General features: G+C 43.7%; 1 protein-coding gene across 3 annotated transcripts in view; it reads left to right on the top strand.

The window, feature by feature from the left end:
• Positions 1 to 14,470, top strand: part of LOC139540478 (phosphatidylinositol 3-kinase regulatory subunit gamma-like) — a 34,380-nt gene that overhangs the window by 13,736 nt on the left and 6,174 nt on the right. For all 3 annotated transcript variants that reach the window (XM_071344332.1, XM_071344334.1, XM_071344333.1), the window contains 8 exons: positions 6,408 to 6,500; positions 8,707 to 8,781; positions 9,992 to 10,132; positions 10,440 to 10,629; positions 12,781 to 12,866; positions 13,161 to 13,266; positions 13,426 to 13,524; positions 13,696 to 13,876. In XM_071344332.1, coding sequence (XP_071200433.1) covers positions 6,408 to 6,500; positions 8,707 to 8,781; positions 9,992 to 10,132; positions 10,440 to 10,629; positions 12,781 to 12,866; positions 13,161 to 13,266; positions 13,426 to 13,524; positions 13,696 to 13,876 — 971 coding nt within the window. The remainder of the gene's footprint in view (positions 1 to 6,407; positions 6,501 to 8,706; positions 8,782 to 9,991; positions 10,133 to 10,439; positions 10,630 to 12,780; positions 12,867 to 13,160; positions 13,267 to 13,425; positions 13,525 to 13,695; positions 13,877 to 14,470) is intronic.

Genomic DNA, 14,470 nt, shown 5'->3' with positions numbered 1-14,470 from the left:
TTAAAAGCATTCTTCAAGCTCTGTCAAATTGGTTGTTGATCATTGCTGGACAGCCATTTTCAGGTCTTGCCGTAGACTTAAGCCATAACTGTAACTCGGCCATTAATGAACATTCGCTGTCTTCTTGTTAAGTAACTCCAGTGTAGATTTGGCCTTGTGTTTTAGGTTATTGTCCTGCTGAAAGGTGAATTCATCTCCCAGTGTCTGGTGGAAAGCAGACTGAACCAGGTTTTCGTCTAGGATTTTGCCTGCCACTTAGCTCCATATCCTGAAACTCTCCATCCTTAACGGTTACAGGCATACCCATAACATGATGCAGCCATCACTGTGTTGTATTGGATTTGCCCTGAACATAACACTTTGTATTCAGGACAAAAAAGTTTATTGGTTTGCCACATTTTTTGAAGAATTACTTTAGTGCCTTGTTGCAAACAGGATGCATGTCTTGGAATATTTTTTATTCTGTACAAGCATTCTTCTTTTCACTCTGTCATTTAGGCTAGTATTGTGAAGTAACTACAATGTTGTTGATCCATCCTCAGTTTTCTCCTCACAGCCATTAAACTCTAACTGTTTTAAAATCACCATTGCCCTCATGGTGAAATCCCTCAGTGGTTTCCTTCCTTCTCTCCGGCAACCGAGTTAGGAAGGGTCTTTGTAGTGACTGGCTATATTGATACACCATCCAAAGTGTAATTAATAACTTCACTATGCTCAAATGTCAGCCCCCCCCATCTACCAATAGGTGCCCTTATTTGCGAGGCATTGGAAAACCTCCCTGGTCTTTATGATTGAATCTGTGTTTGAAATGCACTGCTTGACTAAGAGACCTTACAATTATCTATATGTGTGGGGTATGGAGATGAGGTAGCCATTTAAAAAAATATATGTTAAACACTATTATTGCACACGGAGTGAGTCCATGCAATTTATGTGACTTGTTAAGCACATTTTACTCCTGAACTTATTTAGGTTTTCCATAACAAAGTGGTTGAATAATTATTGACTCAAGACAAGATGATTAACTTCTGCATACAAGAATACAGTAGGATTACAAGAGCAGTAGGATTACAAGAGCAACAAACCCTGTCTACTTTTTCAACATTCTAGATTATCGCCCTTTTTTACTCTTTAAAGAAAAAATCTGTGATGTCTGCTTATCTTTTATTTGTATTATTTACCCATAATTATTGTCTTCACACAGTATCAGCCCACCTTCCATCTCCCATTGTACTTCAGTTTTCTGCCTGTTGCTCCCCTTCTGAAGGCAGTAAATTGTGTTGCTTGCTTTGGGAGCTCGGACAAAGCACCAGGTCAGTCTGGAAAGGGAGCAGGTAGGGGAGCTTTCTGCTGAAGCAGCACATTCCTCTGGAGGCACGTGACACTGCTTCAATATTTGCCTTCTATTCATTCTCTGTAGGGGGGCAGGTCAGCTCAGTTCCTCTCCAGGCCACAGGCCTGCTAGAAGAAATGGAAATGGTACCCACAGCTGCCCAAGCAATTCCAACCTGTTAGCCTTGGACACGTTTCCCCATGTCCCCTCTCTTTGCTGCAGCCCTGCTACTCTTGCATCTTGCATATTTGCTTTCCTTTTTTCTTTCTGTCTCTAAAATTCCATGGGTTGTAGAGTAGTTTTTCCTTCTATTTAGTCATTACTGACAATTTGCTCTGAAGTGCATATGAAAAAAGTATTTGACATAATTTGATTGGGAGTTAAATCTAATTTATACCTAACGTATGTACACAACACAATTAGTTACGCAAAATGGCTTCCCTGCATAGTTGCATCGAGTTATACATTGCTGTACACGTCTGTGTATTTTTGCGATTTAGGCTTATCTACTCAGGACAGACCTAATTGTATTCCTGCATTGCATACGTACTTCAGGTATTTTAAATTTGGCTTTAGGCAAAAACACCTGTCATCAAACTAAGGATAGTTTGTGATATTGTAGGTGGATTGAGTGCAATATGAACTTGACATGCAATTTAGACCGTTTTTTAAAGCCCAGGCGAACTACCTTCGTCCTTGGAGAAAGACTCACCCATGCTGTATAATTTAGTTTCCAGACATGCTCTACATTCTCATTCTTTTAATTGGTGAATGTTAAAGGCTTATTTTACTGGCGGGACCTATGTTAGTTATATTTAGTCTGTCTGCAGGAGACACATACCATTACGTGCAGCCAATGGACTAGTAAAGATACCCAGCCTTGGGACAGGGAGTGACGACGGACCGTTCTACGAATTGGGTTGAGCAGGCAGTGGTGTACGGGAACACAGGAAGTGACACAGCCCAAAGCCTGGTGTCCAGGTTTCTTAATTTTCTCCACAATTCTTCCATCCAACTAAGTAGCTGGAGTAGAAGGAAACTGCTTAGAATGGCCACTGTGAGTCTAGCAGAGACTTTGAGAGTTCAATTGCTGAAATGTGATTATTTTAAAATTTTTGATTGCTCAACAACAACTCAGGAACTCTACAACAAAGCATTTAAGACTAAGGCAACAAAATAAAAACTGACATTTTCAAGGTGGTGTAGACGTAGGCCTACTGCTTCCCATGGCATTTTTAAAGAAAGGCTTTGCCAAGATTTCCTAGGCAAGCAATGATTAGTTGGTTCTTCTCCCCAAAACACAGGATGACTTCAGGTCTACAGCTGCTTCTCCAAAAAAAAACGGTATTATTTTTGCCTGGCTACCCATCTGCATCACTCTGGCCAAATGCCACGCCCAGTAACGTTTCTTCTCCATGAGTCTGGATTTGCTTCCTCCCCGAGGACTTCTCGAATGTGAGCACATTAAAACTGTTCTGATTGGTCCCAGAAACCGATGGGTTGGGCCAGAGCCAGCCTACACGAATCATGGTATTTTGACGTCAGCACAAACACTTCTAGGGTAGCAGGTTCAGACTGATGTATGGAACGATTGATAGAAAGCTACATTAAATTTAGAGCGTCTGCTAAATGACTTAAATGTAAATGTATTCGTTTGCACGAAACCCCAAAATCTGGGCAACTTTGTGTGGAGGCATGTATGTGAGTGGTGAGGAAAACAAATAGAGACATCCTAGGCTTATTGGCTTTGAGGCAGATGTACAGAATATGTATGTCACTACTATGGCTGTGGTGGTCACAAAATTTCGCCAGCCGTTGATTGTCAAGCAAATAACTGTCGGTCTCACGGTAATTGATTGTTAATTAACATAAACACATTTAGCATCTCCTGGCTTCCACACACAGCCTACAAGCCATATTATAAGTATAATAAATCCATATAATATAGCCTACACCTTCACAGTAAATTAATTATTTATTTTAGATAGGTCTAAAGAAGCATGATATGAAGAAAATGTAGTCTATTTCAGAAGAAAATAATATCATACTCTTTGTTCTTATGTTAGGTCTTGATGTGGCTATGCCATATGGCTGTTGGATACACTAGTTAATTTAGCACACAAGATTTGCTTAGAATTCCGTGGCATTATTTTATATTCGTTTATAGTATGAAGAATACAATTGAACAAAGCTGAATAAAATAAAGGATATTTTCTCCATGATCTGAGGGAGTGTGCACATACGTCTATTCTGTGTTGAGCGGTTAACAAAGAAATAGGTATTCCTATATGCTTAATTTAGAGTTATTAATGTAACTTTAGTTGTTCTACAAATGTTGGGCTATATGTTTTGAATTTTAATACATTGTATGACTCTAATGATGATTTGAAAAAAGTCGCTTGAAAGGCATGAGCTCTGCTTTGTTTTTTTGCGCAGGCTGTACACACTTCAATAGTATGTACAGTCTCTCATTCACAATTTGACAAGCACTTGATAATGCCTCGAGTTTCACGGCAGCATCCCCTTTGTGGCGGTAATGCACCCTAAAAAAATCCTTGCCTTTTGCGGCCCGGAGTGCTGCGTTGTGCCCTGCTGCGCAATCCAAAGTGTCTCTCACTCACATGGCTCTCTGTCACGTGATCGGGTCTTTCTCACAGGCTACATACAAGTGAATACAGACACATCCGGGACACAACTGCATGCGTCCTTATCCAATTCCAAGGTGCATATTGAAGATATTGGAAGAACTGTCCACATTTACTTTTCATCAGCCAACAAGATGAGTAGGCCTAACGAACAGCAAAACCACTAGCCTATGTCAGTCTACTATCCCCCATAGTACAAAAGTCGACCTATTCTGTGCGATAAATAAATATTCCAAACATAGTCTGTGACAGTTGTGGGATGCGATAGATCCCAAGTGAATACAACCACTAGCATCCCAAAAACTTTTTTATGCAGTGTAGCTGACGCAACAGATCAGAACGTTTAGCTTAAAATGTTGATAAACTATTAGGCTATTTCTTCACATTATAAGTGCAGCAATGCACACATGGTAGTAGGCTATAAGCACAAATGTTCCATTAGCGGAAAACACCATTATCAAAAGTGACCGCAAATGCAATTATGCATGTAATGCTTTTATTATAAGGGTGCATTTTTATGGTGAAAATGATCTTCACCAAACTTGAAATTCACACGCTGCTTATGTATGTCAGTTAGGCTCTACACCCCATTTTAAGAAGTTATTTAGCCACTTTAGTTGTGATACAAACCTTATTAAAACATATAGGCCATATGGGCAAGGCTACATGAGGTGGCCGACTATGATTAGAAAAAAGGCATTGTTTCTTATGCTGAGCATCATTCACAAGTGATAATATATAATTGATAGACTAAAATTGTCACCCATCAGACTATTCTTGATTTAATCTTATGTGTATAAGTAATATATGTGACATTTGTTTTGATTTAGAATGGACCATTATCATGCACCTGTATCGTGGCAGGGGGAAAAATACTTGTCATCTATGTACTTAAATAGCGAATGGAGAACTGCTTTTCACCGTGGTTTATTTTCATGCCAGCCAGGTAGGCTATACTCCTGTTGTAAAGAGAAGCAATGTGCTAAATTATTAGGAAAGTTGAGAAATAAATATAGTAAGCCTAGCCTATAGAAAGCTGATGAGATCCTCTTTTTAAGAGGCCATCACCCTGTTTTCTAACGCAATTGCATAGCCTATAAAAATGTTTAGCAACATGAGCTCATGAGCTCTCATGAAGTGTTTGCATTGATGTCAGAGTGGTTAGAGGGACAATAGAGCTCTGAGTACCAGGCAGTTTGCAAGTTTGGTATGCCTCTAATGACCATCAGCAGCATCAGAGCTTGGAGAAGCCTAATTACTGTGACTAAATGGTCATGTGGAATTTGACTGCCTTCATGTGACCGCCGATGTGGCGGTAATACGGTCACCACAACAGCCCTAGTCATAGTCACTACTGAAGAAAACATTTTCTGTACAAAAAAACTTATAAAACAAGTTTTTACATCTAGGTCTATTGTTTCCTTCCGACAATGTGTTTAATAAGCTTGTGTCCATTCTGCCCTCTCACATGCAAATGTTGGGTTTAATTATGGCAGTATTTTGTGCAGTGGCCAATAGGCATATTTTCAGATGGTCAATGCAGTCGGTAGGGTAGGCCTACAACTTCTTGAGCTGTGTTTTTGATATTGTTCTGTGGAGGATTTATATTATTATTTGGCTTATGAGTCCTCAGCTCACTACTAATTCCTGAACTTTACACACACACACTTCTTGAAAGCCATTTCATATGTCGATAGTATTTTCAACATAACCTTATGTAGTCTAATGCACTGTTTGTAGTACAGGCAAATATGTTTTTTTATTGTATATTTATTTTGTTTTTTTATTGTACAGTTGCGACTTAGCAAGACTGACTCAAACATGCAATACTCAGCCACCGTACAGCAGCTAGGTTCCAGAGCATTTGGGAAAGGCGACCCTCGGAAGAGCGAAGGCTGCAGAGAAGCAGGGGGGGTGGGGCTGACGTTATACAAGAGGGAAATCGAGAGCCGGGCAGCAATTTTCCATGTTTAACGTGCAGCAGAGAGGGGGAATGTGCTGACATGGTACTTTCTGTGAACTCCAAAATGATCAGACATGGTTTAGGCTTGCGCTGCCAGGAGGCACGGGGTGCCAAGCTTATACAGTGGGCCTGAAAATGAGGCTCTGGCGTGCTGCCACTGGAGGTTATGCCTGTTCAGGTTTTTATTTTTATTAAAATCCTTCATTGTGCTACACTGAGTCACTTGAAAAACCCTCCTCACGCAAAGGGCTGTGGTGAAACAGGGCCTTGCCGTGGAGGGGAGAGTGAAATTCCTGAAAGAAAATTAAACTGGGTATTTGTTGTGAAAAGATTAAAAGTTATTTAAGGGGCTGTTGTAATTTTGATTGAGCTTTGTTTGGTGTCTTTGATTGCTACAGATTTGCTGTAATAATTATTTTAAACAACATCAAGGCCTAATGGGTATCCTATCCTATTTGTTTTCCAGGGACATCAGCTCATGAGTTTGTCCAGCCTTTTCCACCCCCAGAAAATGCCCCCCCCACTTTGGTGAAGTTGGTAGAGGCCATTGAGAAAAAAGGTAAGATGGCTGTGTGATATCGGAACACGTTTGAATCTGTTGTGTTTAGTACTAGTCATTTGACAAGAGAAGCCGCAGCATTGACCTGAAAATATGCCACATAGTACTTTCGATGTGGCATTAATGTATCAGTTATCCATACTTGCATGTAAACTAATGCTTTGGTAGAATATATTTTATGCATGACATGTACTGTACAGTGCCTTCAAAAGGAATTCAGACCCCTTTACTTTTTCCACATTTTGTTACGTTACAGCCTTATTCTAAAATTGATTAAGTTGTTTTTTTCCCTTCAACCATCTACACACAATACCCCATAATGACAAAGCAAATGCAGGTTTTTGGAAATGTTTGCTAATTTATAATTTAAAAAAACTGAAATATTACATTTATGTAAGTATTCAGACCCTTTACTCAGTACTATGTTGAAGCACCTTTGGCAGCGATTACAGCATCTGTTAGAACGGTTCAAGTCTGGGCTCTGGCTGGCCCACCCAAGAACATTCAGAGACTTGTCCCGAAGCCACTCCTGCTTTGTATTGGCTGTGTGCTTAGGGTCGTTGTCCTGTAGGAAGGTGTACCTTCACCCCAGTCTGAGGTCCTGAGCGCTCTGGAGCAGGTTTTCATCAAGGATCTTTCTGTACATTTCTCCGTTCGTCTTTGGCTTGATCCTGACTAGTCTGCCAGTCCCTGCCGCTGAAAAACATCAACGCAGCATGATGCTGCCACCACCATGCTTCACCATAGGGATGGTGCCAGGTCTCCTCCAGATGTGATGCTTGGCATTCAGGCCAAATAGTTCAATCTTGGTTTCATCAGACCAGAGAATCTTTAGGTGCCTTTTGGCAAACTCCAAGTGGGCTGTCATGTGCCTTTTTACTGAGGAGTGACTTCCGTCTGGCCACGCTACCATAAATGCCTGAATGGTAGAGTGCTGCAGAGATGGTTGTCCTTCTGGAATGTTCTCTCATCTCCACAGAGGAACTTTACAGCTCTGTCAGTGACCATCAGGTTCTTGGTCACCTCCCTGACCAAGGCCCTTCTCCCCCGATTGCTCATTTTGGCCGGGCGGCCAGCTCTAGGAAGAGTCTAGGTGGTTCCAAACTTCTTCCATTTAAGAATGATGGAGGCCACTGTGTTCTTGGGGACCTTCAAAGCTGCAGACATTTTTTGGTACCCATCCCCAGATCTGTGCCTCAACACAATGTTGTCTCGGAGCTCTATGGACAATACCTTCGACCTCATGGCTTTCTTGATTTTTGCTCTGACATGCAGTGTCAGCTATGGGACCTTTTATATAGACAGGTGTGTGCTTTTCCAAATCATGGCCAATCAATAGAATTTTTCACAGGTGGACTCCAATTAAGTTTTAGAAACAGCTCAAGGATGATTAATGGAAACAGGATGCACCTGAGCTCAATCTTGAATCTCATAGCAATGGGTATGAATACTTATGTAAATAAGATATTTCTGTTTTTTATATTTAATAAATTAGCAACATTTCACACAAAAAAACAACAGTTTTCGCCTTGTCATTATGTGGTATTGTGTAGATTGCTGAGGATTTTTTTATTTAATCAATTGTGGAATAAGGCTGGAAAGTAACAAAATGTGGAAAAAGTCAAGGGGTCTGAATACTTTGCGAAGGCACTGTATACATACATATATTTACAGTATTTAGCTCTGATCATGGTCCACTTAGATCCCCATGGTCTACAAACAGTGTCATTTAAAAGGTGGATCTGCTACTAGAGGAGACACCCTGGCTTTGATAGGAACTTTCCTCATTTGGGCAAAAGTCCGTGCTTGTTTTTATCTCTTTACATATTTATTTTGGGATCCACCCCTGTAAACGTAATTTGCTTTTCATATAACCACATTTTTTGTCCACGTTCACTGAGAGGACGCAGGAGTTGAGCAAATCGAATTGAGAAAAGGCCCTCCTCTCTCCGTCTGATCTTTGACCTTTCAGACTTAGCACTCCTGAAAGTGTCTCCTGGGCCTCCAGGTAGCATGTGGAAGGCCAGGTTAGTGTTGAAACGTTTCAGTTAGCGCCTCGGTCATGTATTTTCAGCTCTGGGAGCTGTATTATGGATGTTTATACGTGTAACTAATTGATTCACTAATAGAGGCATGCCAGGAGAGAAAATACTATTTCAGAAGGGTGCGCTAACTATGTGTGTGTGTGTGTGTCAATCTCTTGCAGGTTTGGAGTGCGAGACACTGTACAGGAAGTCTGGCTCCTTGGCTGCTGGCGGTCATAGACAGAGCCTGAATTTTGGTAAGACCCTCTGTTTCTCTCTTGCACCTTATGCTTGTGCATGAATGCATTGTTCTTACATTCAACTCTTGCTGAGCTGTACAAGTTGATAGAGTCTGTTGCCATCGCCGGATAGTCATCCATTCCTGTAGGATAAAAAGGAATTTACTCCGAACCCTGTGACTTCAATGATTGTGGTGCTGTTCATTCTATAGCCTTGCCTATTGAGTTCAGTTAGGAAAATAACTCAGAGGGGTGATGACCATGCTGTCCTCGTGGTTCCTGTAGGATACACTACATGCTCTGTTTGTCTTTGCTCTATTTCAACAGTGGGCCATTAACACAGCCTTTGTTTGTGTAGAGAAATAGGCCAGTCTTTTCAAACGGATCAAAGAGACGGATGTATGCTGTGTCCCCCCCCCCCCCCCCCCAAAAGACAATCTTGCATATATTGCACTTCATTATTTCACTTCTCTGTGAGCCCCACTGTACTGAAGAGTGAGGAAAGCCTCGGGAGTGTTATTTTCACCCCGTGACCGATTTAGCATTAATTGCAATATAATTGGCTCTACGAGTTCGTTCCGCTTGTTATTCTGTGCTAATCTATATACATGGCACTGTTTGTTTCAACTGGAGAAAGTGAACACTTGGGTGTTCCAAGGATTCAAGTGACCTGGGACTTGCTTAGCAACATCCATGCCAAAACGAGTTTGAGTACGGTCTCCCAAAGATTTGAGCAGACAGGACGATGTAGGCTAGATCAAGTGTCAACAGCATGTTCTGAGATGCACACCCCCACCCCGCACAAACACACCTTTCACATGCCACAGACAGACCGACCCAGATTCTCCCCATGCTCACACACACTCACACATGCCAGACACTCTCCCCACAGTCTATCTGCTCAGATCAAGAGCTGGACCGGGCCAGGCAGGCCTTTTCAGACAGCTGTTTGCTAGCTGAGGCGTGACGGAGCAGTAAGCAGCACCCAGCCAGTCTGGCCTGCCTGTCGCATCGGTGAAAGAGGAGGAGGTTGTTATTTTAGTCTCTCAGACACTGTCATAGGACTAGTCTGGACACTGTCTCCCAGACAGCACACTTAGCCGCACCAGAAACTCTGGCCACAAAGCACAACTCTTGGGACACCTTACCACAGAACAGGAGAACCAGCGATGTACACAAACAGACTCTGCAGTGTCTGAATTAGCGACCTAAAGTGTTCTTTTTACAGAGCTCTCTGAGCCTGAGATGGGCCAGTACGACGTCCAGGCGCTCTCAGAGGCCCTGATGGGATTCCTGCAGGACTTGCCCTCCCCCATCATCCCAGAGTCTGTCTATCCCAGCCTGAAGATTGCCCTGCAAGAGGAAGCAGGTAACGGCACCTTTAGCACTAACATGCTTCTTCATGTATCTCATTAAGAACTGATGCAACTGATGCAAGTGATTCCAGGAACATATTCTACTAACAAAAACAACAACAACAAAAACGGCTATCATTGAAGCACACTATCAGGTGACTGTTGAAAGAATTGTGTATATTTTGGAATCGGCTTAGAAATACAAAGCAAAATGTGAATTTGGCATTAGGTAGAAAAAAAATGTTGTCGATTTACCATTGTGTCTCAAACCCAAGGCACTAAGATTGTCACTCAGTCTCCTTGCTGGTTCTTATTTCCCAGAGCTGTCCGTCGAGGAGACAGGCAAGCGTTTGCTGAAGGCGCTGGAGCCCCCGGCCGTGCCCCTGCCAGGCCTGCTCACCCTGCAGTACATGCTCAGACACTTGGACCGAGTGGGCCAGAGCTCGGCCCACAATGGCCTGGACCCTCACACCCTCGCACTCCTCTTCAGCCCTCTGCTGCTCCCCGCTGGGTCAGTCTCACATTTAAAGAAATACCTATGTCGGTATGGGGGGGTTGTCCAGCCAATAGACACAGAGGGAAAGGGAGAGAGAAATACTGGCCAGCCAACAGAGAGAGGGAGAGAGAAATACTGGCCAGCCAACAGAGAGAGGGAGAGAGAAATACTGGCCAGCCAACAGAGAGAGGGAGAGAGAAATACTGGCCAGCCAACAGAGAGAGGGAGAAAAAAATACTGGCCAGCCAACAGACACGGAGAGAGGGAGAGAGAGATACTGGCCAGCCAACAGAGAGAGGGAGAGAGAGATACTGGCCAGCCAACAGAGAGAGGGAGAGAGAGATACTGGTCAGCCAATAGACACGGAGAGAGGGAAAGAGAGATACTGGCCAGCCAATAGACACACAGAGAGGGAGAGAGAGATACTGGCCAGCCAATAGACACACAGAGAGGGAGAGAGAGATACTGGCCAGCCAATAGACACACAGAGAGGGAAAGAGATACTGGCCAGCCAACAGACACGGAGAGAGGTAGAGAGAAATACTGGCCAGCCAACAGACACGGAGAGATGTAGAGAGAAATACTGGCCAGCTAATAGACACGGAGAGAGGGAGAGAGATACTGGCCAGCCAACAGAGAGAGGGAGAGAGAGATACTGGCCAGCCAATAGAGAGAGGGAGAGAAATACTGGCCAGCCAACAGAGAGAGAGATACTGGCCAGCCAATAGAGAGAGGGAGAGAGAAATACTGGCCAGCCAATAGACACAGAGCGAGGGAGAGAGAGATACTGGCCAGCCAACAGAAAGAGGGAGAGAGAAATACTGGCCAGCCAATAGACACAGAGCGAGGGAGAGAGAGATACTGGCCAGCCAACAGAGAGAGGGAGAGAGAGATACTGGCCAGCCAATAGACACAGAGAGAGAGAGGGAGAGAGAGATACTGGCCAGCCAATAGACACGGAGAGAGAGAGAGGGAGAGAGAGATACTGGCCAGCCAACAGAGAGAGGGAGAGAGAAATACTGGCCAGCCAATAGACACGGAGAGAGGGAGAGAGATACTGGCCAGCCAACAGAGAGGGGGAGAGAAATACTGGCCAGCCAATAGAGAGAGGGAGAGAGAGATACTGGCCAGCCAACAGAGAGAGGGAGATAAATACTGGCCAGCCAATAGAGAGAGGGAGAGAGAAATACTGGCCAGCCAACAGAGAGAGGGAGAGAGAGATACTGGCCAGCCAATAGACACGGAGAGAGAGATACTGGCCAGCCAATAGACACGGAGAGAGGGAGAGAGAGATACTGGCCAGCCAACAGAGAGAGGGAGAGAGAGATACTGGCCAGCCAATAGACACAGAGCGAGGGAGAGAGAAATACTGGCCAGCCAATAGACACAGAGAGGGAGAGAGAAACACTGGCCAGCCAATAGACACGGAGAGAGGGAGAGAGAGATACTGGCCAGCCGATAGACACACAGGGAGGGAGAGAGAGATACTGGCCAGCCAATAGAGAGAGGGAGAGAGAAATACTGGCCAGCCAACAGAGAGAGGGAGAGAAAAATACTGGCCAGCCAATAGACACAGAGAGGGAGAAATAAATACTGGCCAGCCAATAGACACGGAGAGAGGGAGAGAGAGATACTGGCCAGCCGATAGACACACAGGGAGGGAGAGAGAGATACTGGCCAGCCAATAGACACAGAGAGGGAGAGAGAAATACTGGCCAGCCAACAGAGAGAGGGAGAGAAAAATACTGGCCAGCCAATAGACACAGAGAGGGAGAAATAAATACTGGCCAGCCAACAGTCACGGAGAGAGGGAGAGAGAGATACTGGCCAGCCAACAGAGAGAGATAGGAAGAAATGCATCAACATGACCAGCCTCTTGAGTTCATGCGGTTGTCAGTCTACAAAGTGTCTGGCTGTAGAAATGGTCTGCAGGTTGAGCCAGCTTGAGATAGAAGCCATAACACGTCTGTTTTCCTGGAAGGACACTATTCTCTGAAGTCAGCAGAATATACAGTACGTCCACTCAACACCTCTCCAACCAATGTCCCACGTTACTTACATCTCCCTCCTGTACTGTTGTAAAATATGACTCCCCTCATCCCGTTGAACCACTCTTTCCACCGTACTCTGAATGACTGACGTAGGAGTGTATTGATTTTTGTCCAGGTCAGAAGAAGATTGTCAGGTTTCTGCCCAGGTGCTGGAGAGACTGCTGGCGGTGAGGGCCTGGGAGCTGGAAGAAATGCCACCAGGTAAACACAAATCAAATTTTATTTGTCACATGCGCTGAATACAACAGGTGAAATGCTTACTTACAAGCCCCTTAACAAACAATGCAGTTCAAACAACAGAGTTAAGAAAATATTTACTAAATAAACTAAAGTTTTTTTTTAAATTGGAGAAAAAAGTAACACAATATTGAGTCTATATACACAAGCTCACAACAATATATCACTCTCACTAAAAAACACCTTTATCTCCTGGGTCCATTTTGAATGGATGTCCCACTGTATTGTGACACCACCACCTATTGGTCCCTTTGACAGCCCTACCTCCCAAACCTTCCAAAACCAAAGCCATGGCATCCTCTGTTATCAATGGAGACGGCAGCAAGATGGCCGATGCAGAGTGGTACTGGGGAGACATTTCCAGGTACAATTTATCTGGCTATAGAATGAATCCAGTGTTAATGTACACACTTGGTTATTTACAGTTGAGACCACAATCTTCTGTTTCAAGAAGAAATGATTGTCACTTGTCACTCATCTTACTCACCCAGCTTTAGTGACGTAATCATGATATTTTTTCCAGAGAGGAGGTGAATGAGAAGATGAGAGACATGCCGGATGGGACTTTCTTGGTCCGAGACGCCTCAAGCAAGGTGCAAGGAGAATACACATTGACTCTCAGGTAAGGGTATTGATAATTTAGTCTGTCTAAAAGAGACTAGTTTGTCTCTCTTAAAATAAACTTACTCCCTAGTCACTTGTTTCAAATGCAATGACGTTCCACCACTTTGGATAGCTTCCAGAGACTTTCACAGAACCTCTAACATTGCTCAACTGCTCTGGACTTTTCTAGAAAAGGAGGAAACAACAAGCTGATCAAGATCTTCCACCGAGGCGGCAAGTACGGCTTCTCTGAGCCGCTGACTTTTTCCTCTGTGGTGGAGCTCATCCTGCATTATCACCAGGAGTCGCTGGCCCAGTACAACCCCAAGCTGGACTCACGGCTACTGTACCCCATCTCCAAATATCAGCAGGTAGTAGAATGATTCTGTTAATGTTGGTTTGACTTCTGGGCCTTATGTCAATGGGGTTACTTGGTTTTTAAATAGATGATATAAGAGAAAAGGAATATAGCCTTCGAACAGCGCCCTTATGCTTTCTGGAAGGCCTTACATTTCTTATGGCACATGCGTTAAGGAAAATCCCAAACCCATGGCATCCCCAAGAGGACTGCAATAGCTTGTCTGAAATGTTATCAAACCATTATGTTTAAGTGAGGAGAGTTTGCTTGCTGCCCCTCTATTTGAAATACATTGAGCCCACATTGAGTGTTCTATAGCTCAACATCTTGCTGTGGTTGTATCACAACAACCTCTCCCTCAATGTGAGCAAGACAAAAGAGCTGATCGTGGACTACAGGCCGGACAGGCGCCCATTAACATCAAAGGGGCTGTAGTGGAGCAGGTCGAGAGTTTCAAGTTCCTTGGTGTCCACATCACCATCGATCTATCATGGTCCAAACACACCAAGACAGTTGTGAAGAGGGCACGACCAAACCTTTTCCCCTCAGGAGACTGAAAAGATTTGGCTTGGGTCCCCAGATCTCAAAAAGTTTGACAGCTGCACCA

The sequence above is a fragment of the Salvelinus alpinus genome, chromosome 15 (assembly GCF_045679555.1).
Source record: "Salvelinus alpinus chromosome 15, SLU_Salpinus.1, whole genome shotgun sequence".
Lineage (NCBI taxonomy): Eukaryota > Metazoa > Chordata > Actinopteri > Salmoniformes > Salmonidae > Salvelinus > Salvelinus alpinus.
Note: the sequence above shows the minus strand (reverse complement) of the source record. Positions and strands in the feature narration are given on the sequence as shown.